This window comes from Camponotus floridanus, unplaced genomic scaffold (assembly GCF_003227725.1).
Source record: "Camponotus floridanus strain SB8 unplaced genomic scaffold, Cflo_v7.5 scaffold105, whole genome shotgun sequence".
Lineage (NCBI taxonomy): Eukaryota > Metazoa > Arthropoda > Insecta > Hymenoptera > Formicidae > Camponotus > Camponotus floridanus.
Genome location: NW_020229221.1, coordinates 658,009 through 685,821, shown reverse-complemented (window position 1 = coordinate 685,821; position 27,813 = coordinate 658,009). Strand labels below are relative to the sequence as shown.

General features: G+C 29.9%; 3 protein-coding genes across 6 annotated transcripts; all 3 read left to right on the top strand.

Annotated features, from left to right (window-relative positions):
- The first annotated feature begins 267 nt into the window (after positions 1 to 267).
- On the top strand, positions 268 to 2,325 carry LOC105250179 (hsp90 co-chaperone Cdc37). The gene is made up of 5 exons (XM_011256142.2): positions 268 to 502; positions 843 to 976; positions 1,073 to 1,517; positions 1,606 to 1,911; positions 2,005 to 2,325. The coding sequence occupies exons 1-5, from the start codon at positions 470 to 472 to the stop codon at positions 2,191 to 2,193; spliced, it is 1,107 nt and encodes a 368-aa protein (XP_011254444.1). The 5' UTR covers positions 268 to 469; the 3' UTR covers positions 2,194 to 2,325.
- A 442-nt stretch (positions 2,326 to 2,767) lies between these two features.
- LOC105250180 (chromodomain-helicase-DNA-binding protein 1) lies at positions 2,768 to 19,728 on the top strand. 4 transcript variants are annotated; one of them, XM_025411130.1, is made up of 24 exons: positions 2,768 to 2,904; positions 3,037 to 4,821; positions 7,849 to 7,961; positions 9,244 to 9,528; positions 10,889 to 11,077; positions 11,164 to 11,333; positions 11,429 to 11,592; positions 11,679 to 11,838; positions 11,951 to 12,263; positions 12,357 to 12,564; positions 12,726 to 13,006; positions 13,116 to 13,842; positions 13,928 to 14,173; positions 14,664 to 14,834; positions 14,982 to 15,105; positions 15,210 to 15,364; positions 15,447 to 15,808; positions 15,929 to 16,163; positions 16,874 to 16,993; positions 17,081 to 17,308; positions 17,561 to 17,890; positions 17,971 to 18,455; positions 18,732 to 18,845; positions 18,960 to 19,728. In XM_025411130.1, the coding sequence occupies exons 2-24, from the start codon at positions 4,816 to 4,818 to the stop codon at positions 19,177 to 19,179; spliced, it is 5,406 nt and encodes a 1,801-aa protein (XP_025266915.1). In that variant the 5' UTR covers positions 2,768 to 2,904; positions 3,037 to 4,815; the 3' UTR covers positions 19,180 to 19,728. The 4 variants fall into 4 exon arrangements, with proteins under 4 accessions (XP_025266915.1, XP_011254445.1, XP_025266906.1 ...); XM_011256143.3 differs by having other exon boundaries at positions 2,769 to 2,904; positions 3,067 to 4,821; positions 17,971 to 18,461; positions 18,960 to 19,727; XM_025411121.1 differs by having other exon boundaries at positions 2,769 to 2,904; positions 17,971 to 18,461; positions 18,960 to 19,727.
- A 2,901-nt stretch (positions 19,729 to 22,629) lies between these two features.
- Positions 22,630 to 26,087, top strand: LOC105250182 (saccharopine dehydrogenase-like oxidoreductase). Its single transcript, XM_011256146.3, has 8 exons — positions 22,630 to 22,828; positions 23,659 to 23,842; positions 23,971 to 24,146; positions 24,245 to 24,561; positions 24,922 to 25,065; positions 25,144 to 25,234; positions 25,340 to 25,602; positions 25,708 to 26,087. The coding sequence occupies exons 2-8, from the start codon at positions 23,671 to 23,673 to the stop codon at positions 25,811 to 25,813; spliced, it is 1,269 nt and encodes a 422-aa protein (XP_011254448.1). The 5' UTR covers positions 22,630 to 22,828; positions 23,659 to 23,670; the 3' UTR covers positions 25,814 to 26,087.
- Positions 26,088 to 27,813: the final 1,726 nt, after the last annotated feature.

Below are 27,813 nucleotides of genomic sequence, written 5' to 3'. Positions count from 1 at the left end.
CAATTTCCTTATGCTTATGGTTATGCGCTTATGCAAAAGTGTGTGCTGCGGCCTTTAATCTCTCTAAGGGCCAATACTCGACCGTGATTGGTCGATTTCCTTACACTACGTCTTACGTGCTTAGGGAATTTTATGTGTGAATGGAAACCATTAAGACTATGGTTACGAATTTTCAAAATGAACCTAGATGATGTTTCGTGTATGCGAATCATCGATTGATACCGGCACGACATCTTTTATCTTCCACGGCAGTTACAGAAGGTCCAAAGTTCATGAAACAGTAGGGTCGCTGTACAATTGACAAACTTTGACAAGTGCGATAATCGAAGGATTAGTGCTCTCGCAAAAACGCAGTAATTTGAGATTTTTATGCGCGATATTTGCGGTAAGCAAAAAAAAAGGAAAACTCGTGCAACTGAAGGAATACCAAGAACAATTAGACGAAGGACGACTATATCCGGACGCTACAATGGTAGACTACAGCAAATGGAAGAATATTGAAGTAAGGATGTGTCGCTCATTCTCCGGGTCCAGTGCTCTTCTGGAAAATTCTAGATTTGAGACTCCGCCGACTATGTATAACTTTTTATATCGGAAATTATTTTATTATTGATGAAACGTCAATTACGTCAATTGTAGTTCGAAGATTCAAAGTTATATATTCATTGCAAAAATATAAAATATATTTTATTTGCTACAAATTTTAATGTGCTTAAATATTGCAAATTACTTCGTTTCTTAATTATCAATTTTTTTACCATTATGTTAAACAAAAACAATATATATTTAGATTTTATTCATAGAAATATATAGTTTTGTATTGGTAAATATTGTTCTCTTAGATTTCAGATGATGAAGATGATACACATCCAAACATTGATACGCCGTCCTTATTCAGATGGCGTCATCAGGCACGACTTGAAAGAATGGAAGAACGTAAGAAAGAGCAGGAGGAACACAATAGGAAAAAAGCAGAGTATGAAAGACATTTGTTGAATAAATATCTTTTTCTATAAAATTAAGTTAATATTTAAAGTTAAGTTTATATTTTACATTTTACTTGTTATTTTAGAACATTGCAGAAATTGAAAGATGCAAAAGAAAAGTTAGCTAAATTAGAAAGCGAGCAGAAAGATTCAGCTGATTTAACTACATTAAAAAAGGTTCTTCATGATCTTGAAGAGGAAGAGAAGAAGATTAAACAGAAAGAGGAGGAAATGAAAAAGAAAGAAAGATTAACACCTTGGAATGTAGATACCATTGGCCAAGATGGTTTTACCAAAACTGTGATAAATACAAAGCCTCCTAGAAAGGATGCAGATGCTGGTTTATCTGATGAAGAAAAGGAGAAACGGATGAAGCAATTTGTTAAAGAAAATGAGAAAAAATTGAAAGAATTTGGCATGCTGAGGAAATATGATGACAGTAAAAAATTCTTACAAGAGCATCCGTATTTAGTTTGCGAGAATACAGCAAATTACTTAGTTGTTTGGTGTATTAATTTAGAAATGGAAGAAGTAAGCAGTTTTGGTAACAAATGGAGTTTTTAACAGTTAATAATTATCATAAATTCTGTATTAAAATATATTTAACATATATTTTCAGAAACATGATTTAATGGAGCATGTTGCTCATCAATGTATATGTATGCAATATATATTGGAACTATCCAAACAATTGGAGGTTGATCCGCGGGCGTGCGTCGGATCTTTTTTCAGTCGTATTCAAATTGCCGAAGTAGAATACAAAAATTCCTTCGATGATGAACTGAGGGCATTTAAGGATAGAATACGCAAGAGAGCAGCAGAAAATGTGACTGATGCGGTCAGGGAGGCTGAGGAGGAAGAGAGAAAAGCTCGTCTAGGTCCTGGCGGACTTGATCCAGTTGAAGTGTTTGAAAGTCTTCCAGAAGTAAATAAAAATTTGTCTTGTAACATAAAAATCAATATACTATATAGAGTGTTTTTCTTTTCTCTTTATGCCTTTCTTTATGCTCTGTTTCAGTCTTTACAAAAATGCTTCGAGGCGCAAGATATTCCTTTGTTGCAACAAACGATAGCCTCAATGTCAGAGGAAGAGGCGACATATCACATGAAACGTTGCGTCGATAGCGGTCTATGGGTTCCCGATGCAAAAGCCAAGGAAAAGGAGGAGCAACAAAAGGCTACGAAAGAAACACCAGATCCGGAATAACGACATTTTATTTGATCGTATCTACATATAATTATTGATACTCGGTAAAAATCAGTATCTCAGTTATACAGGACTATTCTTTATGCATAATACGACAGGTACATTAACAATAAAGTCGTCTTTACGAACTCAGACAATGTGATTATTATCTCCATCAGCTTCGTTCATCACTGCAATGACATATGGTTTTACATGACTACTATTAAACTGAATTAATTTATAAGACTGAGTTATCGTTTCATAAATAGAAAACTTGGCATATATATATATACGAAACATGTAAAAATTAGCACAGATAGTGTTAAAATGTTATACTTCTATTCTGTCTACGATTTATGTTAGCAAAAATTGTTTTCGTAAATATACATGTGTATATATATATATATATATATATATATATATATATATATATTATTAATCACAATTGATGATTATTTCGATTTTGCACGCTCTCACTATATTACTATTGTACATTAATTCGAAATAGTTATGTAATAAATAAATAAATAATATATATTTAAATTTTCCCTAAAAGTGTTAAAATAATATTTTCAATTATTGTTTTAGCTCTCAACTTTAATCTCTCTAATTCTGGAAATATTTCTAAATGTTTCTAATTTATTTTGAGGAAAGGCTAATTTATGAAAGAAGAAATAATATAATTATCTAATCAAAACTACCACAAACCTGCTGAACTGTTATTTACATAAAGTATGTTTCTATTTTAATAGATTTATATTACATTATATTGTTTCAATTTATTGTACTTTGTATTGAACAATTTATGTATGTCTTAAATTCTCAACGACTTATTTATTTCATATTATCTCTTATGTATATTAGATCCTAAACTTCGCTTAACAATTTCGAAAGGTTCCCGCCATGAAGCTCGAATCTTTGGAGCAGCGAGAATCGAGCGCTCGATTGTGCCACGAGCATACATATACCGGAAGCTCGGTCGACTCGTCCTTTTCCGGTGCGGCGTGTCACAGGCGTATAGGTAATATTTTTCGTCTTACATTATCGCTACACAATACGTTAGTTTCATCGACTGCGAGACGGTGTGTTGGCTTTCCATTGAAACGGGCGTGGTTCCTCGCTCAGTCGGCGTCGTTTCCTCGACGTCGCGATACGTACGGACGATACAAAATCGAGAAGACGTGGCTTCACGATTTGGCACCGTCCTGCCTCGATATTTAATGGAAAACCTGCCTTCCGTCTCTTATAACATCTTGGCTTGTTCACTTGGCATGGCGACGTCGCCGTTAACATTCATAGAGTCATCCATTCGTTCAGACGTCGCCGACAGTTGGTGTGATTCATCCTACCTATCCACGTACGTAACGAGAGGAATCCAAGGTAGAATTAGCGCGAGTTGCTGAGCCCTCGAAAAAATTCATTCTTTATTATACGGGGTATGTATTTAACATTTTGTGACGCGTTTCCAATTTTTTTTCCCGCCAGTCTCCGCGCGAAAAGTTTGACAGAACGTTATTTATTCGAATATTTAGATTTTTTCATATTGATTTCTCGACTCGCGACGAATATTATGCGATTTTCCCCTTGTCAAAATCGTAATTTTCGTTCCGTTTATAGAGACATCGTATTTCTCAATTTCGCGTAAAAATTTTGAAGATAATCGATAACGCGTAAGATTCTCTATCGTGCGATATATATTTGTATAACAAAATTAATCAGTCGTTAACGTGATATTCCTTTTCGAAATTGGGATTACATATTTCATTTAAAGCTTCCCTCTTAATCGTAACAGCAGTTTTTACCGAATCGATTTTTGTTTAAGACGTTTGAAAAAATGTCGAGGAAGCGCTTTTGAAGTGTAGGTTGTCGCCCGCGCCATTTTCAGCAGCTAGGTAATTGCGTATAAAGTACAATACGACCGAGTGACGAAGTAATCGAAAGAGCATCGTGACGCACGCATTCTGGGTAAAATCGTTGTTGCTCAAAATGGCTGTCGAAGGAGCGATTTCCGTTTCTAAGTCTGTTCTATATCGGGGCTCCGTTCCGTTGATTTTAAGAGAGCAACGCGCGAATCGTTGAATTGACCCGGGAAAAATCGTGGAATAATTTTCGCTCCATTAATTCGCCTCTTATCGTGATATTTTACACCGCGAAAGTTTCTCGAGAGAAATATTTTTTACGCTTTAATGATTGCTTTTCCGGTTCGTAGACGCACGCAAAGACGGAGGATCGTGTAACGCGTGCGCCGTTCGATTCTCCTCTCCCCACCCAGCTGATCCATCGCCGCCGCGTCCAATAGACTTCGTCGTCTTTGCGCTGCGACGACGGAATTCGCTGGCGAGAGGGAGGATCTGATGACGAGATGGCGCGCGCGTTGCATGTCGGGACGACGGTTTCGCGGAGAGGGGGGAGAGTGAGAAGAAGCGACTCGAGTTCACAAAATGGCGGTCTAGCTCGCAGGTTCGTGACCATATAGCACACGATAGTCGAATAATTTGCCGTAATGTCGAACCGCCAACCTCAATAGCGATTTGTTATCGCGGACACGTGTACGCGTGACGGTGCTACGATTGGATTCTGCGCAATTTGCATGCGGATCGTTAAGAATACGACGGGTCGTCGGTGCGACGCGTAGACGGGACCATGCAGGTGAGTGCACCTCCGGAACCTTTGATATTCAGACGCGATTTTATCCACGTGTTTACGGATTTTCGCGATGATTATCATCGCGAATGAAACGACGATGCGTTTATGCGTGCATTTATGCGTGCGTGTGAATTGCACGTTGCCGCCGTGGAGTTGTTTGGAATAGGGGAAAATCGCTGTTACTCGTATGCGTTTCGGTCTACGATGTTCGACAAAAATGTCGTAAAAATTGGAAAAAACCCTCGCAGCTCGAAAGCAAAGGGTTTCTACGTGTAGGGCGGGGTCCCCCGGACCGTCCGGACTTAGAAACTTTACCCTCCTTCACCACGATTTTTCGCGACTTTACACACTTTTCCAGTCTCTCAATAACCTATAAGGTTTGTTTACGTCGCGTTAACGTGACATTTTTCACAGAAAATATCGCTGTACCATTCTAATTTTCATTGTAAACGATTCCTCACACTTTCCTTCAGTCTGGCATCACGCTTATTCGAAAATCAAAAATGTACCCATTTTTGCAAATTGAACTCGAATATCGTCGCGTACGGTCTTGTATAGTAATCAGGAATGTGCAATACAATTCTCGCAGCAATTGTCCATTATTTTAACACATTTTCGTTAGAATAATGCCAGAAATATTCTATAGTTTCAACCTCTAAAAGTCTCTCACAGAAATTTTGGTTACAATTTTGCAATTTTAGTGTATGATTGAGATATGATTGAGTCTGTCAAGGGGTTTTATAACCTTTGTATATGTTATAAAAGTCTGTTCATGTCATTCTTAAAGTCCTTATAATCACATATTTCTTTTGCATTTATGTTTCATGATAGTGATTATTATATTATGTCAAAGTATACTATATACAATAATTTGCTAAACGAATAAAGCATATTTTGAATGAAACTTTGAATGAAACAACATTACGTTGTGATATGTTTGATTCAATTTGACAATAGATACATCTTGACATATAAAAGTAATATTAAAAGCAAATGTATTCTTATTAATTACCCATTTCTTCAGGAAAATGTGTAATTTTTAAGATAGTAACAAGTTTAGTTAATATACATTGCAAAAATTTGGCAAAATTTTAGAATAATATATTTTTTTATATGTTTCTGCTTATATTATGTGTAAATTATATGAAAATCATCATGATTTTGATAACAGTGTTATAAAAATGTTTACAATAATGGTAGACCAATTTAATAATTATTTAATCATGTTCGCATCTCTATTTACATACTTTATTTATCTTAATTAACGAAATATACCTGTCAATTATCATAATGCATTAATAATAAGATTGGACATTTATCGAGTGAACAAAACCAAAATTGATTATTGTTTTTTCAACAGTATTTAAGCTCAAATTCTTGCATCAGCCATACATTTTTTATAATATACTGCATACATTATTTTATACATTTTATAAAACTGTTGATATAAATAAAACTATATCAATTTTCATCATATCTTTTATCATTTTATCATATAACTGTATCAATTTATTCATATATTTTTAACAATGAGTCACATTTTTAATAACGATTCATGTGAACAATGGTATAGTCCATAGTCTGATCTATTTTAATGTTTAATCATGCTATACTGGTGACATGTAGATTGAAAATTTAGTATGTAACTCTAACTTCTGTTATTAGAAAGAGAGCTAGAAACCTTTGTTCTATATTCAATTAATGTAGATATACGAATAAAATTCTACATTGATTGTAAAAGAGAATTTTACTTTGCTCTCTATACATATTTTAGCATTTGTCTTCAATATATCTGTGACTATTATATTATTATTCATTGCTATACAGATTTGTAGATATATAAAATTATATTATATAGTATTTCTATATAGTTATATAATGTAAATATATTTCATAAAATACTAGTATTTTGGATAAAATCCTAGAGAACATTTTTATTAACAAAATCGTAAAGTTTTTATTAACATTAATCTTATCAATATAAAAGATTTATATTGATAAGATTAATGAATACAATTATTGTTTTAGCTAATGCACTAATTTACTTTTAATCTTTTAAAAGTAATGGAGTATATAATATATATGTATAAATAGTATATGTAACATAGATGTACAATGGACAATGTACAATATTTGCTATAAATTAAATAATATATAAACGTGTTTTTAATTACATGTTTATGTATACATTTAGATATCTTGATCATTAATAATCAAGATGTAAAGTTTTATGGAAATATTTAATAAATATATAAACTTACTGCAATGACAATTTCTATTATATGTTTGTTAATGTCCAGACCTAGATTCAACACCTTTATACACATGTTCCTTCTATGCAAATAACATTGAAAGTGACTGCAGTTATGCGTTCGTGGCAAACATGTAAAATACACTGGAATATGTAAAAATTTCGTCTGTACTTAATTTTACAAGAATAAACGTGAATAAACAAGAAATTTCTCTGCTAGAAACATGAAGATTCTTTGAACAGACATTCCCCTTTTAATCATGAAGAATTTCCGTGAAATTTAATATTAATAATATGTTAAATATTATAAATACGTATTATTATCTCTGTTGCATTTTTTATTTAAGCTAAAATTATATATCGTACAAGAATAAAGCGTACAAGAATTATTTAAGAAGTTTCTTAAGAAATTCGTGTTGCACTTATGAGAACACAAAATGGCAGACGACAGTCACAAAATGAAGGACGGACTGTTATGATGATGAGAGTTCCTGGCAACGATATTTCTGCTGTATTTCAAGTTGACTAAGAAAATAAAAGAAGATGCTCACGAAAATTCGACTGCTTTCTTCAACTGCGGGTTTATTTCCTTGTACATTATTATAATTGTATAATTAATTTATAGAAAAAAATTTTCTTGGATAAAAATTTTAAAGTATTATGATAATGAACGGTAATTTGAGGATAAACTATTCCAAACAACACATGGCGAGCGATATCTTATATAAAGATGAAATAAAAATCACATATATTATACATGTAGCCATGTTAACTTACAGAAAACATTAGAATCTGAATCCGGTAAGGAATCCGGATCCGATTCGGAGAATGACAGCAAAAGCGATAGCTCCTCTTCTGGAAGTAATAGCGGTTCAGCATCAGGATCTGATAGGTGGGTATAGTACAAGATTCGACCATTCCCCTTCGCGAGACCTGATACATAAACTTGCATCAGTGTGATTTTATATAAAATCTTCATTAAAAATCGAAAAATTCTATATATTTAAAAATTATTATATAAGCTTTAGACGAGCTTCAGACACAGACTCCATTTGAAGAAATAAAAATAAAAACTTTTATTACTTTCTTTAATTGTTATAATTCTTTAATTTAATTTAACTTTTTAAGATATATTTTTTCTGTTTTTTACATTCTATTAATTAGATAATTGAATATATAGTTATGGTAGAAAATGTTTATTTTATTTAGCATAGAATGAATACTTACAATATATGAAATTAATATGCAGCAAAATATAAGAGATTAAACTGAATACAAGTATATATCAGGTTTCTCTTATGTGTAAAGGGGTTTATCAGAATTAGTGCCATTCACAATTAGCTCCTTGTGTATTGCTACAGCTTTTCATATAGTTCTAACAATGTCTTAACAATTTTGCTAATTTTATGTATCATATTTTACTTTGGACTTTTTGTGAGCACAATCTTTCTATACATCCTACTTGTATCATAATGTTTGCTTCCTTGTACTCAAGAATTATCAGTGCAAGTGCTAGATAAGTTATATTATTATCTCATAGCAGTATTCAATATTTTTGATTAATCAATAAAAAATCTTGATAAAATTATTACATTAATATATTTAAATGAAATACATGTTTATTCATATTAAAAAGTTTCGAAATATATTTTAAATCTTGGGAAATTTTACCGCAACGTACAATATTATTCATTTTTAAGATTTTGATTTTTATATTTAATATTCTATATCGAAGAGAGAATCCTTTATTATTAATAATTAAATATATGAAATTAATTCTACATATATAAATACGTCTTATAATATATCTTTATTCTTACATCTTATAAAGAATATACATATTTTAGAGATTAAATTATTTGAGATTAACACTTGATTATATCTGGCATCACAAAATGGAAAAGAAATTTAGAAATTGAATTTTATACTTTTATTCTTTATAGTTGTATTTTCTTAACATTTTTTTCACGCACGCAATTAGCAAACACTTGGATTACAATGTTTAATAGTCGTTAACAATTTTATGATTGGTTTTTTATTTATTTTAATTACATTATTTTAAAATATATCAACTATAATTATTTAATAAATATTTAGTAAATATATTTCGAAAGGCTATGCGTTTCGTAACGTTCATACATAATCAGTGAAATATTGTCTGGCTGCTAACGCAGTGACTCTAGCTCCTCGAGCGGTTCCGGTTCCGGATCAGGCTCTGACTCAGAAAAGTCAGAGAAGTCAGATGCACCTGCTGCACAAAGCGATAGCTTCCAGAGCAAAAGCTCGAATCACAGCACAGAAACAAAGCTTAGAGTTAAACATGAGTCTAGCCGTGAATGGGACGAGAATCCTGACATATATGGCATCAGGAGATCGGGACGTTCCAGGAAGGAACCTGACAGGCTCGCGACAAATCGCGAGAGCGACAGCGATGGTCGCAAGAAGTTTAAAAAGAAAGGGTAAGTTAAAAGTCCCACGGGAAAAATTTCGGCGCTCGATATCTCTAATGATCGCGTAATTTAGACCGGTACTGCAATTATAACAAATTACAGAACTGTATAATGTAAGAAAGATTGTTATAATTTTAAATAATCAAATTATATATTTGTATACTTTATTGAATTGTGTAAAGTGTCATATGCTAGTTCAGAGATAATAACGAGCTCATAATTATCACTTCAGAAATAGTGTCGAATGTGTTTATATACAGTTAACCTGTATCTTGAGCTTTAATATTATATATTGTATTCATATTATAAAGAGTGTACATCTTGCAATTATGTACTGCTATCAGTTGCTCCATCAAAATCTTTTGATACACATATTTATATATATCTGTGATGTACGTGAATTTTATATTTGTGTTTGTGCTAATTTCTGTTTACACTTATCACTATATTGTATACATATATATGTATTATATGTATATGACTACTGTAAATTTATAAATTCTATCTATAATTTATCAATATTGATTATGACATAATGTCAGATAATTTTAATATTTTGATACCTGAGACTGTATCAAATATGAATGTAAAAATTTATTGCAGTATTTATAATAGTTTTTTAACTCAATAGTCATAGCAAAAAATCATTTTACTTTTCATTTTAATAAATTTTTAGTATATTATATTATAAAATTTGCTACACACGTTAAACATACATATACATATTTTGATTATATAAACTCACGCTTATAAGCGTGTATATGTTTTTCTTTTGGTTTGCACTAATTGAATTTAACTTTGGTTTTGCATATAACTTATTACTTTCTGTGCTTATTACACTTTACAATTTACTTCACAATGTGTTTTACATTCTATGTTATCTTGAATATATTAAAAGCTTAATAGATATAAGTTAATATAATAGATATGTTTTATGTGTTGCAAAATATATAAGCTACAATATTTTCTAAAATAATTACAGTTTTTTTAATTCACACAATTTCTGAATTCATGGAATTTATTTCTTTTTAATCTTAAATTATGCAAATAATAAAGATGACAAAAAATACTGGAACTGGAAATAAAATTCGAATTTTGATTTTTTTATGTAATTTTCTGTAATTATATTTTTTTATTATAATTTATATCATAATATATTTATTTTGCATTTTTTATTGTAAACATATTGAAAACAATATAGTTTTTATTAAAAATTATATAAGAAAATTTTAGTAGTATCTGAATATCTGATTGTGAGTTAAATTCATGTACTTAATGAATGTGTGACAATTATAATCACAAATCTAGTCAAATCAGTTTTAACATTTATACAATTTTATATACATGTGTGATTTACTTTACTTTGTAGTTCACACAATTCCTGGAATTCTGAAAGTTCAGATTCCGAATCTGACGAAATTGAAAATCGAAGGCCGCCTCCTAGCAAGTCTTTAAACAGACGCGCGGCGCAAAAAGCAAAAGAGAAAGCCAAAGTGCGAAAGAAGCGAATTTCTGAATCTTCTGAAAATTCTTCCTTTGATAGTGATGACAATAGAAGGTATGTGTTGAAAAAAATTAAGCAAAAGGGTGCATATAAAAATATATATAACAAATTTCGTTAATTATAATAAATTTAATTATCAGGCAAGTCACTAGACGGACTGGCACAGCAGTTAGCTATAAAGAAGAAAGTGAAGAAGGAACTGATAGTGAAGATTTGGTTGAAGTTGAAGAATCGAATGCTGCATCAGCAGAACCTGATAATGCGGAAACTATTGAACAAATTTTGGGACAGAGAATGGGCAAGAAAGGAGGTTGGTTTGTTCTTTATATATGATACTGTATTCAAGTATTAATCAAGATATTAGATAGTTGTAAATACATATATTACATATAGAATTATTTGCAGTTACCGGCAACGTGACAACAATTTATGCTGTCGAAGAAAATGGCGATCCCAATCCAAAGGATCTAAGTAATGTAGAGACCGAAGTACAATATTGGATAAAATGGAAAGGTTGGTCTCACATACACAATACATGGGAATCAGAGGAATCTTTGAAAACACAAAAGGTTATTAATAAATTTTCTAATGTATATTAAGTCATTTTATGATTTTAGGAATTATTCTTAATATTAATTTTTATTAATCTTATTAGGTGAAAGGATTAAAAAAGTTAGACAATTTTATCAAACGTGAACGTAGACTGGAACAGATGAGAGAATGTATTGAATCAGAAGATTTGGAATATCTTGAATGTCAATTGGAACTTAAAAATCAACTTTTGAAAAGTTACAACAACGTTGAGAGAATTATAGGTATATTTTGATTTGCATTGATATTTCTATCTTGAAAAATGTTATAAAAACTTTTATGTGTATATAAATATAAATTATTATATAAATCATTATATATATGTTTTTCTGTCAGCTGATTATAAGAAACCAGACTCGGAACATCCTGATTATTTCTGTAAATGGGAGAATCTACCATATGCTGAGGCTACATGGGAAGATGGAGCTTTGATAGTGAAGAAATGGCCAGAAAAGATAAAAGAATTTCGCGACAGGGAGGATTCTAAAAGAACACCAAGCAAACATTGTAAAGTTCTTAAATCTAGACCTAAATTTTATCAATTGAACGAACAGCCTACTTATATGGGCAAAGAAAAGGATTTAGTATTGAGGGATTATCAAATGGATGGAGTTAATTGGATGATTCACTCTTGGTGTAAGGAAAACAGGTACATAAGTATTTCTATAATAAGTAATAACAATGTGTCTAAAATTATTATATTTATATTCAATTTATTTTGATTAATCATATTTTTTTACAGTGTTATATTAGCTGACGAGATGGGTCTCGGCAAAACAATCCAAACAATATGCTTCCTTTATTATCTTTTTCACACGCAACAACTTCATGGACCGTTTTTATTAGTAGTTCCTCTGTCAACAATGACTTCCTGGCAAAGAGAAATGGCTCTATGGGCACCTGATATGAATTTCGTCATTTATTTGGGTGATGTCAATTCGCGCAATGTTGTATGTGTTCTTTATTTTGCAATATCTTTATCTACATATATACATATACATACACACACACACACACACATACATACGCGCGCGCGCGCGCACACACACACACGCACACGCACATACATGATATATTGCAACTTTAAATAAATTGTATAAATTCTTTTCAGATTAGAGAATATGAATGGTGCTATCGAGGATCGAAGAGATTAAAATTCAATGTCATACTTACAACGTACGAAATAGTACTTAAAGATAAAGCACTGTTGGGTGCCTTAAATTGGGCAGTACTGCTAGTGGATGAAGCTCATCGATTAAAAAACGACGATTCTCTTCTGTACAAAGCACTTAGCGAATTTCACACCAATCATCGTTTGTTGATCACTGGTACTCCATTACAGAACAGCTTGAAAGAATTGTGGGCTTTATTACACTTCATTATGCCTACCAAGTTAGTTTCTATTTGAATTTTCCTCTATATTTAATACTTTTGATCATGTACATATCGTTTTCTTCATTTCTTATTTAAATCTTGTATGTAATGTATTAATTTAATATAGATTCGTCTCATGGGAAGAATTTGAGAAACAACATGATAATGCTGCACAAAAAGGATACTCCAAACTACATAAGCAATTGGAGCCATTTATTTTGCGCAGAGTTAAAAAGGACGTTGAAAAATCTTTACCCGCTAAAATTGAGCAAATTTTACGGGTAGAAATGACTTCCCTGCAAAAACAATATTATAAATGGATATTGACTAAAAATTACGATGCATTAAGAAAAGGCATGAAAGGATCCAGTTCGACATTTTTGAACATCGTGATCGAATTAAAAAAATGTTGCAATCATGCTTTTCTTACAAAACCGAACGAGGCCGAAAGGGAAAAAGGCAATGGGGATTATTTGCAGACACTCATCCGTGGTTCCGGAAAATTAGTACTTTTAGATAAATTATTAGTGAGATTGCGTGATACTGGACACAGAGTACTAATATTCAGTCAGATGGTCAAAATGTTAGACATTCTCAGTGAATATCTGCAAAAAAGACATTTCCCATTCCAAAGATTAGATGGCAGTATAAAAGGGGAACTGAGGAAACAGGCATTAGATCACTTCAATGCTGAAGGATCACAGGATTTTTGTTTCCTATTGTCAACGCGAGCCGGCGGTCTCGGCATTAATCTTGCCACTGCGGATACTGTGATAATTTTCGATTCCGATTGGAATCCGCAAAATGATTTGCAAGCTCAGGCCAGAGCACACCGAATAGGACAAAAGAATAAGGTGCGTTCGCGATTGTTTCAAAATTCGATGCTCACTTGAAAATTTATGGGAAATGTCAATCTAACCCAATTAACATTATGTATAGGTCAATATTTATCGACTGGTTACCAAAAATTCTGTCGAGGAAGAAATCGTAGAACGTGCAAAGCAGAAAATGGTCTTGGACCATTTAGTGATACAGCGAATGGATACAACCGGACGGACGGTATTGGATAAGAAGAATGCAGGGACCAATAGCAATCCATTTACCAAAGAAGATTTAACTGTTATTTTGAAATTCGGCGCAGAGGATCTGTTTAAAGATGAAGAAGATGGAGATGAAGAACCAATGGTGAGTTTATCTTTTACATTTTTGTGCGACTAGTATTAAAGATTTTTAATTCAAAACAATATGATAAAATATTCTATTAGTATTTATAATATATAACATATAATATATAATATATAACTATAATATATAATATATAACTTGAAATTTTTTGAATGCAATTGTACACTTATTTAATATATATTTAAAATCGATTCAAGATACATAGCACATGTAGTGTAAAGCACTTACACTACAACTTTTTTCCTTTATAATTTTCTGTAATACAAGTTGTTTTTAAGAGTTTTTCGAATTTGTTTTATTTCATTCTAATTTTTACAAGAATTCTCTTGAGCTATTTTTTCAATCATAATTTTTTATATTACACAATTATACTAAAATACAAGAACAAATAAAAAATAGAACATTTTAATTTTGCATTAGCATTAAAATAGAGATTAAGAGAAAATCTCAAAAAATAGAGTATAAATATTTATGAATTTTTTAAAATTAGTGTGATATCGATGAAATATTAAGAAGAGCTGAAACAAGAGATGAAGGTCCGACGACAGTTGGCGATGAATTATTGTCCGCTTTTAAAGTAGCTAGTTTTAAACCTACTTTTGAAGAAGATTTGGAACCTATTAATCAGCCGAATGATAACGATGATGAAAGTAAAGACTGGGTAAGCATCTTTTTTTATCTTTTTTAATTGTATTCTTTTTTTCTTTTTTTTTTTTTATCTTAAATGTCTAAATGAGTAAATTATTCATATTGCAATTATAAATTTTTATTGAGAATAAAAATTATTATTATTGTGTTGCATTTTTAGGCTGAAATCATTCCGGAAAACTTTCGAAAGAAAGTAGAAGAAGAAGAGAAGTCGAAGGAAATGGAAGATCTTTATTTGCCACCGAGAAGTCGGAAAACACTTCAGCAAATCAATCAGAGCGAAGGTATAGCTTCTTTTAAAATACTTGCAAAAACACATTTACGCGAAAAAATACTTTTTCCTCGTAAATATGAAATATATAAGAACAAAAGCGAATTCTGTATTTAGGAAGAAGCAGAAAGCGTAAAAAGGTACAGGATGATAGCGAAGAAGGGGAGGAGTCGGGTAGCGAGGTGGAGGGTAGTGACGATGAAAGACCTAAGAAAAGAGGTAGACCGAGAGTCTTGCCGCGCGAGAACATCAAGAGTTTCACAGATGTTGAGGTTTGTAAGACGAGTTTCATTTTTTGCAAGATTGTTTTATTTTTCTCACTTTTATGTTCTTTATTATAATTTTTCGTCGCAGATACGAAGATTCGTTAAAAGTTATAAAAAGTTCCCGGCACCCTTGAAACGATTGGAAGATATCGCAGCTGATGCTGATTTACAAGAGAAACCAATGTCGGAATTGCGCTTCTTGGGCGAACAATTGAAATCTAGATGCGACATGTGCTTAGTCGAATTTGAGAACACGGCGAAAGAGAATAAAACTGGCGAGGAAGAGGGCAAGGGACCTGGTCGTAAGAGAGGACGAGGACCTACTTTCAAGATGGGCGGTGTTATGGTGAACGCGAAATCATTTTCAGCCGCAGTTAAAGAACTTGAACCTTTGGAGCAAGCTTTGCCATCCGATCCCGAGCAACGCGCCAATTGGCACCTCGACATTAAGTGAGTTTTTAAATCAGTTATATTAATCTTTTTTTGTATAAAACTCGATTTAAAAAGATTGAAATAAATAATGAAAAATATCAATACGGAATATTTTTAAGATATTTTTTGTCACTTTAGATCAAAGCCAGCAAACTTTGATTGTGAGTGGACTTCCGAGGATGATTCGAGATTATTAAGAGGTATATATCAACATGGCATGGGTTCGTGGGAAGCAATAAAAATGGACGCTAGTTTGGAATTGGGAGATAAGATTTTTCCTAATGGCAGTAAAGTACAACTCAAACGTGTGAACGCACGTGCGGAATATCTTCTGAAGATTTTGAAGAAACAGATTGATCTTAAGTTAGGAGTGGTAAGGTCATTTTGCATATGGCATATTAACGAGTGTATTTTTATTTGTCTTTTTATTTTCTAACAGGATTATGTCCTTCTCCTACAATTAGAAACCGAATATAAGGTAATACCCTGACTTTCCTCCATCCTTTTATTCCTTCCTATGTTTTGATGAATAGTTAAAAGATATAAATATGATAAATAAAAAAGTAATAAAAGTATGAAAAGTTTGAACTATAAATATTAATACATATTTAAATGAAGATCTTCAACTATACGAGTTGATTAGATTCAAGCATTTAAATTTCTCTAATAAAATGATCTAATTTCTTATTTATTTTATTTATTAACTCTTTGCACTCCTTAATTTTGTTATATAACCTACTAGCAGCGCCAATACATTTTTGTGATATTTTTGATGAACATTAAAAAATGTTATTATATCAAATAGAAAATTTTCCTGCTATCGTCATTGTTGCTCTCAGTATTATAAATAATTTCATTATACTTTCAATATATATGTTGCTGTAGCAGCGCCTCTGAAGTTGACGTACAAAATATGTCGCTGTAGTGGCGCCTATGGAGTGTAAAGAGTAATATATATTATTATATAGTTAATATATATTAGATAGAGATATATTAGTTAATATATATTAACTCTTTACATTCCATATCTACAATGCTTTACACTCATATATAAACAATATACGAGTTAAACAATTATTTCAGGCACGAATGAGAAAACCAAGGAAGACTAAGGAAATGAAAACAGCAATCACTAAAGAGATTGTAGAAGATAATGATACTTCTGGTGACGAAACTAAGAAATCAAAATCTAAAAATGATAAAGTGAGTTTAAAAAAAAAAAGAGATTTTTATATTTTGTGAGTTTACATAATAATTACATATTTATCTATGTATATTTCACTATTACAGTCTGGAATTAAGAAAGAAGAAGATATTGTTGCAAAGAAAGAAGTAAAGGATGAAATTGATGATTTATCTGATGATAAAAAAAAGGATAAGAAGATTAAAAAAGAAAAGAAAGAGAACAAGAAAGCGAAGAAAAATAAGCAAGCCGCAGGTCCTATGCATTTTACTGCAAATAACGAACCAAGAGCTGTTGATGTAATTGGTGAATTGGATCCTCCAATATTTGATGAGGTTAATATCATTCTCTTAACAAAAGACATATACTTTTCTTTTAATTTGTATATATCGTATATATATATATATATATATATATATATGTGTATATATATATATATATATATATATATATATATGTGTATATATATATATATATATATATATATATATGTGTGTATATATATATACGGTCTCAGAAGCATGTCAGAAATAATTGAAATTAAAAAAATTATGTATCATATAGAATAATAGTATTGTATTTTATAGTGTAAGGAAAAAATGAGGCCAGTGAAGAAAGCATTAAAGGCTCTGGATACACCAGATATGTCTCTGAGCGAGGAGGAGCGAGTCGCTCGTGCGCGTCGATGCCTTTATCAAATCGGAAACCATATCAATACATGTCTTACGGAATATAAAAATCCTGAACAAATAAGTGAATGGAAAAGTAACCTCTGGTACTTTGCTTCAAAGTTCACAAATTTCAAAGCAAAGAAGCTTTATAGAATGTATAAGAATTTGGTAAAACAAGGTGGCGATAGCAATGGCGGTACTACATTGAGTCCTGACAAAAAAGAAGATGCTTCCAATACTACAAAGGTACTGCATTAATTTTTTTAGTTTTTTTCATAAAAAATATAGATAACAAATTTAAGTTGTAATTTCATTTTGTTTATCAGAAACATAATGAAAGATCGTCTCACGATAAACAGACGGAAAGTAGCAGCAGTAACAAAGACAGCAGAATAACGAAACGTAAAATTGACGATACTGAGGAGAATTCAAATAGTAGTACACAAAGTAAGAAACAGAATATTTCTAGTGTCAGCAGCAATATCAGCAGCACGTCCACCGTTACTATCGGTGCTATTACGATTACTCCTATAACATCAACGCCAAATTCCACATCAAGTACTACTAACAGCGCAGAAACATCACGACATAAAGAGCAAAAAGAATCGAAGCATAAAGATATGAAAAGAGATAGGGAGCGTGACAGAGATCGAGATAGAGGACACAATGATAGGGGTATGGATAGGATAAGCGGAGGAAAGGACGACAGGATCAGAAGAGACAGTGGAGGATATAATATGGGGCATTATAGTGGCAGCAGAGAGGACGATCATTGGTTACCCAGAGATGGAAGAGACATGAGAGACGGCAGGTACGGGTAAGATCGTATTTTGTTTTACATATATAGATTATATATATATATATATATATATATATATATATATATATATATATATATATATATAGTGATATCAAAGGACAAGTATATAACGCAGCACGTATATAAATTTACATCTTTATTTAGTTTAATTTGCTTCGTTTAACTTGTCCTTAGTACACAAATACTTAGAGCACTAAATTTACAACATTGAATAAAATTACTATTTATATTAATTGCTTTAACTGTTGTCATTTTATTTTCCGGCAGATTCGGAGATCACAAACGCGATCGCTTCGATATTTATGGCCGAATGTCAGGCGGTTATCACAGAGATAGAGATAGAGATCGAGATCGTGGTATGCACATGAATGACAAGAGAAGGTGAATAATAGCAATTTTTATTTAATCTCTCATTATAGAAATAACTTGTAATACAATACTCGTAATTTACAAATATAACTCGTAATTTATTTCATTTGAAATTAAATATTTCAGTGATTATTACCGATATTCGTCGGGACCGCCAAGTTATGGATACAATCCGGGTAATTATGGCGATAGTAGCGGTGGTGGCGGTTATCCTCCAACGGATATCGCACCGGGTCATTTTAGAGGTCGCGGATATGGAGGAGATAGCTATTCTAATTGGCGGCCGAACAAGGATTATAGGCGAGACTATGATAGAAGGCCACCACCACCAAATGCCAACTCCTAGTGCTTCTTTCCTCTTCGGTTGTGACGTAGTAGCAGTACCATCTTATATATGATCTTAAATGAAAGCTGGTTTTACGTGTCTCTACGTGTAAGATATGGTGATAAACATGCGATGTACAGTAATCATGTGACATGAATAAGAATACATGTATATATAAAAATCTTGACGCTGCAGCGTGTTGGTTGCTATAGAATACTCTAAAATACTAGACGGAACGTATTCTGAACGCCCTGAAGCGTCAATTGAACCATATTTTCTGCCGGAGTATCTTTCGTTATGTATAATAAATAAACTGCTTCCGCGCTATGCGCATATTTTGCATTTTCGACATTGTATGTAAATATGTGCGTAAAATATTCAGTTTAGATATATTGCTCACGCACATGAATGCAAAAATTGAAATCCCATAATATCTCGTTTCACTTATCATTACGAATTATTCTGATTCTATTCCGACATTATTAAATATTTGACTGTGTTAACAATTAAATAGAAATGGACATTGTGTAGCAATGTCTATAAAATTGTACAAATTGTTTTATTAATTACTATCATAACATTTCGGTATAAAAAAAGATTGAATATATATTAAATAAATATATTCCAAAGAAATATGCAATTGTAATTGAAATTGCTCGATTTAATCTGGCAATATATATACATATATATATATATATATATATATATATATATATATATATATATATATATCAATTTGTTTCGCATGATAACAAAATATCAGAAGCAGAGAGACAATTCATTTATTTATTGAAATTAATCTATATGCAAATCTGATAGAAATACAATTCAGGTCACTCTTTTTTCCCATATCTAACAATCTTATATAATTCAAGAGGGAATAGAAATAAATAAGAATATTTTTTGCATTCATTATTTTATGATATAATGGTTTTTAACCTAAATCTATGAAGCTATTATGATATGTTGTAAATATTAGCATAAGACTGATAATTATATTCACATTCATATTCGAACTATCGAATTATATTTATACTGATTTTTTTTAATTTTATTTTTTTTTATTATTGCAAAATTGAGTTGTAATTATTTCTCATACTCCACTAAATAAAGAAAACAATGTTATATTAAGTATGATTCAATATTAAAAGAATATAATCGATCTTATGCTAATATTCAATATCATATTGATTTTGTAAATATTGGTTAAAAATTATTATATCATAAAATAATAAATACAAAAATATTGTCTATTTTTATTCTCGAATCAATACTATGGAAAAAAGGGCAGTCTGAATTGTATTTTTGTTTTGCTTTACGCATTATGTTAATTAAATATAAGTAGATACTGTGTAGCGCAATATCTAAAACTGTTTCAATCGCAGTCATAAGTAAATACTATAAAGAGGATTGAATATGATGAATGAATACAATTGTATATTCCAAAGAAATACAATTGTAGAAAATTACTTAATTCGATCGGGCAATATATATTAATTTATTTTGCTTGAATATCAGCAGTAGAGAGACAATACGCATATTTATTAAGAATTCTCACCAAAATTAATCTATGCAAATCAAACAAATACAATTCAGGCCGCACTTTTTTTCCATAGTCTTCTGATATTTGTGATTCAAAGAGAAATAGACAAGAATACTATTTTTACGTTCATTATTTTATTACAAAGTTTTTTAATCTAAATCTATGAAACCAATGTGACATATTGTAAATATTAGCATAAGACCGATAGTTATATTCCGTTTGTATCGAATTTGTATTGAATCATACTTAAATGCAGCATTACGCTTTTTTTATTTAATAGAGTCTGAGGAGATTTAAAACCTAATCTTGTTATTAATCAAAAAAGAAAAAAAAAAAGAAATCGTATATAAGAGATTTTATATAACTGGCAATTTTATTTCTGTAGAATGTTAATATTTTTCAGCTCAGAAAGTTTCGACAGATTTCAAAGAAATTATGGGGATAATCATGTTTGTTCCAATATTAATAAAAAACAGTTGATAATCTTTTCTGTAGAACTTCTGAAATGTTTTATATCCATATAAAAACAAACAGTTGAAAGTCGGGTTCTTATCGTAATTATACTTTTTATGAGAACAAAGAGCAATGTATGTGTGTATATACGTAGGTGTATGTGGTGCGTGCGCGCGTGTGTAATATTGTAGATTTTTCGTAAATGAAAATACATGTTATCCTGTATAATTCGAGATTATCAAGATTATATGCTTGAATATTGTGTCCTTATTAGCATATTACAAAAATAAATTATTTCACGTATTATTTTATGCTCGTCAAACTGCAATTTTTATGTGCATTTGTGTAAATAGCATGTATTTAGTAAGCAGAAAAATATTCATGATTATACAGATTCGTATTAAAGAGGAATGCTGATTCATATTTTGTCTTACATAATCGCGTTCAGAGACAGGATAACGCTACTAACTATATAATGAAAATGATAATGAAAATTTGATATTCTGTATATTTTCATTTGCGAAATAATGTTTAAAATAGTGAGCTATTTATAATTCATTACATTAGTGGCCGATTATGAGAAACAGCGACAATGATGCTAATTACAAAGCAAAGGAAAAAGGAAAATGATACGTTGTAAATATTCAAAGATTAAAATAAATATAAATGATATATATAGTGAAATAGTTTAAAATCATGCATATTAAGATACATGTAAAGCGATTATAACAACGTATTTTATCTATTGTAGATTATTCAGCATTTCTGAAAATATATCTGCAGAAAAATTTTTCATGGTATAATTGTGATCGTCATTTGTGTTTGATCCAATATTATAATTCGAGATCCAATATTATAATTTAATATTAATTCGATAAAAAATTAATATCTTACAAATTGCTACATAATTTATAACGTAAGCAAGAATTAATTATAAAATAAAACAAATCAAGCTTTTATCACCAAGTTTTAATTTAAAAAGATGATGAGGTGGTACGATGTATCAATCACATGATTCAACAGAAAAAGTCGCCTTCCAACAATTGTAATTTATGAGTCTAATTGATGTGTATGCTTTTTTGAATCTAATAAAGTATACGCAAGTTAGATTCATGAATGAATTTTGCAATAGTTGCAAAGCAGCTTTTTTTGCTGAACGCAATCAATCTCTCCAATATTTAATAACGAAGTGAGAATATGCGTTAACTGTATTGTTTATTAGTTTTGCCTTTTCATTAAAACTAAAGTGATTGGTGATTATTGATTATTCCTTCAATGTATAATTTTTAATTCTATAATTTTTGTATTGATTTTAGAATTTATGTAATTTACATATAATAAATATAAATGTTAAATTTTTTTGCATGAGCCAGCTAATATACATGTACTCGCTATAGCGGCAGCTAGCGGCAATTAAGTACATACATTGTTTAAATAGGCGTGCCTCTCTCCAGTATACCGCTTCCAGTAGTATTAGCCAATGATAGTCGGGTATAGAAAGGATGCCATTTTTGATGTATGCTATGAATAGTAATCGATAGCCGTGTACGTTAATCGTCAATGTGCATTGTGAGACGTGAGACACGTACGCATTTAGCTGCCACTTTGTGCGATTTGATGCAACGCAATTTCACTTTTTCAGGAAAGAAAATTCTCAGTTCTTAATTCGCTAAGGTATTGTACCTCGTATACATAAACTTGAATACGTAATTTTTCAGATTTATTTTTTTTCTTTTTTTACATATCGCATATCTTTTACATATCACGCACAACCGATTTGTCGATTATCGCATTAAAAAAAAGTGTTCAGGGAACCAGTTAAATTAATACAAGTTAAATACAAGTTAAATAATTTACAAGTCAATAATACAAGTTAATACAAGTTAAATAATTTACAAGTCATTATCCAAAGTTCGATTCATTTTTAATAAAATTTGTAAAATCATCAATTACATCATTAATTATATAAAATGTGATTGTAGATTGGATTTATGGTATATTTATACATATTTAAAAAATATATTATTGTAATCTTTAACAATATCTCTTTATTTTTTTATTTTTACTATATTTAATATCAGTAAAATTTTTTCATTTAATATTATTTATTAAAAACTTCTTTTTTTTTTCTTTCTTTTTATCATTTATAAATATATTTATATATAATTTATATATCATTAAATAATATTTTATATAATATTTTTATATAATATTTATAGATATTTCTTAAATTTTTTTTCTGTAATATTTTATCACTAATATATGGACATATTGTCATTAGGTATATGTAAATGAGTGAAAGAACATAGTTGAATAAAATTTAAATGACTTAGTAATAGTATGGTTGCTTAGAAAGAACCAAGTTTAATTTTCTTGAGGTTTAATCATCATCCTGCTAGATGTTTTTATCATTCACATGGCTACAAAAAATCTCTTGTCAAATTAAAAATATAATAAGTAATATAATAAGTTTTTTTATTAATAAATACTATTTTGTGCTGCAGAATATTAAAAAAATGGCAAGCGATCGTTTGGATATCATAATATTTGGTGCTACTGGATATACTGGAAAATTTGTTGTGAAAAATGCAGTACAGCTTTGCAAGGAATACAAGTTGAGATTTGGTGTTGCTGGTCGTAGACAAGAAGCTTTAGAAGCTGTCATTAAGGAATTTGCCTCAGAAATTGGTAAAATTAATTTTATTATATTTTTAATTTAATCTTTAGAATTTAAGATTTTAATTTAATTATTTCATGATATCCAGATGATTTTTTATATTATTGATGACAATATACATTGTGCATTTTTTTTTTAGAAAATGTACCTATTATTTTGGCTGATGTAAAAGATGAAGAGTCTCTCACAGAAATGACAAAACAAGCAAAGATAATTGTTAATTGTTGCGGTCCATATAGATTTTATGGAGAACCAGTTGTTAAGGCTTGTATTACTACTCATACTCATCATGTCGATGTCAGTGGCGAACCACAGGTGATACAATAAATATAGTTTTACAACAAATATAATGATTATTTATTTATATTTTTTTATTTATATTTATATTTATTGATATTTTCAATATTTTTCAGTATATGGAAAAAATGCAATTGCAATATAATAAAACAGCACAGGAAGCTGGTGTTTATATAGTGAGTGCTTGTGGCTTTGATAGTATTCCTACCGATTTAGGAATCATTTTTACGCAACAAAAATTTGGAGGAGAAGTTAATACTATTGAAACATATCTAAAATGGTGGACAACTGGGGATATAAAAGGTTCTCTTCTGAATTATGGAACTTGGGAGTCTTTAATATATGGCATAACTCATCATAATGAATTACGAGAATTGCGCACAAAATTATATCCTATCAAATTACCCAAATTCACACCAAAACTGAAATCAAAGTATGTATCTTGTTTATTATAATTAAATATTTTCTATATATATAATTACATTTTGTGAGTTAATTTTATATATATATATATATATATATATATATATATATATACACATATGTATGTATACAAATGATTAAGAATTATACAAGAGTATATGTTGTTATAAAAAAGTATGTGTTTTTATATATGTATATATATTCATGTTAATCATACATATTACATAGATGAAGATAAATAACGCAGTAAAAGTTAATAATAAGCAACATTATTTTTTACTATAAGAATAATTGAAGTGAAGACACATTGTTATTTTTTTATAATTCCAAATTTTCACATTATATATTTTAATATTTTTGTTTATTGCAGGATACTACATAGAAGTGATGTTTCTGAAGGATGGTCAACTCTATTTTTGGGTTCCGATCGTAGTGTCGCTTTCCGTTCGCAACGATTCTTGTATGATAAGTACAAAGAGAGGCCTGCACAAGTGCAAACTTATGTCACATTTCAGTTAGTATTGTATTAATAGAAATATCACAAATATTGGAAAATAATTTTTATATTAATATATGTTATTTTTACTATTAGGTCATTCTGTACTTTCATTATGATTACCATTGCTGCTATGATTTTGGCCCTTATGACACGCACAGCATTCAGTCGTAATTTACTTCTAAAAGTATGTATGAAAGTATTTGTAGTACAAGTATAATATGTGTAAAATACATTTATAAAAGTATATTTTACGAATGAAATCTAGATAAGGTAAATATAATGTTTGTAGTATCCAGCTCTATTTTCATTCGGTTTTATAAGCCATGAAAATCCGAAATGGGAAACGCAAAAACAAACGCATTTTTCCGTAACATTCAAAGCTCTTGGATGGACTGAAAAATTGGCTGAACCTACAGATGAGCACACAAATGCACCTAATAAGAAAGTAATTACAAAAGTTAGCGGTGTCTCTCCTGGATATGATATGACTAGCATTGCATTGATCTTATCAGCAATTACAATTCTTAAGGAAGCTGATAAAATACCTGACAAGTAAGTAATTCGCCACATTTATCAATGTGACATACCTCTACATTCTATTACAATTTAATTTATTGAACTTTGTTTTTATTCTTATATTTAAATATATTTTTATAGTGGAGGAGTACTTACACCTGGTGCTGCATTCGGTAAAACTTCTTTGATTGAGCAATTAAATAAACATAATATTAAATTTGAGGTAATATCATCTACTGAAATATAAAAATATCAAAAGATTCTATAAAATTTTCTTTATATATATTTACAGTGGAGTTGGAAATGTAGTGGGATATTTTTAATACATTTTGTAATCAGATTTATATTTTATACTAATATATTTTTATAGCTTTTGAGTAAACTTCTTATGCCTATATACATATTTCAAGATATTTTAAGAGAGCCAAAAATCATGTCTAATTGTATCTATGTTCTAATAGACAATTAATAATTTTCTACAGAATTATATATAATATGCATATTAAGATTGGGGTAATATAACATTTGATAAATGGAAAATTACAATTATTATTTTGTGATTATATTCATTAACAAATTTTTTTTACATGTTATATTTAAAATAATATACTATTTTAAGTTATCTTTTATATCAAGTTTATATATATAATTAAAAATAATGTTAAAATATAAATCAATATTATAATTAATAAAAATCACTTGTTGCTGAATATGTGAAAATGGGAGAAAGGAATTTACAATCTATTTAAAATATAACAAGGTATATAATATAAAATATAAACATTTTAAGTAGTCATAATACATTCTGGCAAGAAGCAATATACGTCCCTCGTCGCACGTACTCGTAATGCTTATAATTAAATATTTCTTTGTGAATAACTTTTCTGCATCGTATGCATCACTTAAGAAGTAACAAGGACAAATTATAGCCTTAATATAGAGATCTGAGAATTGTAAAACTGGCGTAGAGTGATTAAATGCTCCTACGTCATCCAGAGAGGGTTCCGTGTAGTCAGCAATTTTTCCTCAATGGAAACTACTTGATTTTGCTGATATGTCAATTGGATGTGTATTGCATCTCGCTCGTATAAATAAATTATATATATATATAATTATTTTAATCGATTTATTCAATTTCCCGTTTTTATAAAAAAATCGTGCTTATCTTAAAAAGGAGTTATCACGGTGATAGAAATTATTGTTTCATTCGTTTTACTGTAAACGTACGTTTTTTTCATATTATAATATTCTTTTTCTCCTATTCTTTTAATCAATTTTTGTGTATTCCAAAATTAAATTAGGACAAAATTACGACCTTCAGATAAAGGAAAAGAACATTTAGAAAATAAAATGTTAAATTAAAATGAAATTAAAATGTTTTATCTTCAAAATTAATTGTTAAATTAATAATTTTTATTTATTGCACATACGTTTATAGAATTTCAAAATTGATATTTATTCTATAAGTAAGAAAAAATTAATTTGGTTACAATAATTTTTCGAAAATTAGAGAATAATCAGAAAATATATTTTTATAACACGAAAATATATATTACAATGATAATTATAATTAAAACTGATGTCTGTTATCGGCAATTTTCTGATATGTTGAGCACGAAGAAGCGTATTTGCGCAAAAAGGAACACATTTTTTTATTGCATGTTTAGTGATTTCATATAAGAAAATGACAGATATTCAATGTTATTTGTTACAAAGCAGTGATAATGCGCGGAAATATATTTAGAAAAATTCGTGTATTACAACTTATATTGAAATTTCAAATTTCATATTAACAACATATATTTTCTAGAAACGATGATTATATTATGGAAAGAAAATTTTTATATTTAAACAAATATGTGTGTACGATTTTATAAATTTTAAATTTCCTTGCATAAGTCGAATGAGCTATTTCTGTAAAAAATGTGTAAAAAATAAAACACAGAGTGCCTTTTTCGTTACATTTATCTCAATGATGGAGAGAGAGATAAAAAGAATAGTTTTTCTATTATAAATTTTTTAATGTAAAACGAAGAGAAAAAAAACAAAGCATACGGGCAAAAAATATCGAGGTCAGTTTCGATGTGCGTTTATCTTCTGCGAAGCAAGAACAATTTTTCTACTACAATGTTATTCTTCGACCTTGTGTTAAACCAGGTATGACTGTGAAGCATAGTTACGTAGGAATCGTATGTCAATCATATCTTTCTCGCATATCGAATCAAGAATGATCTACTTCATTATAGA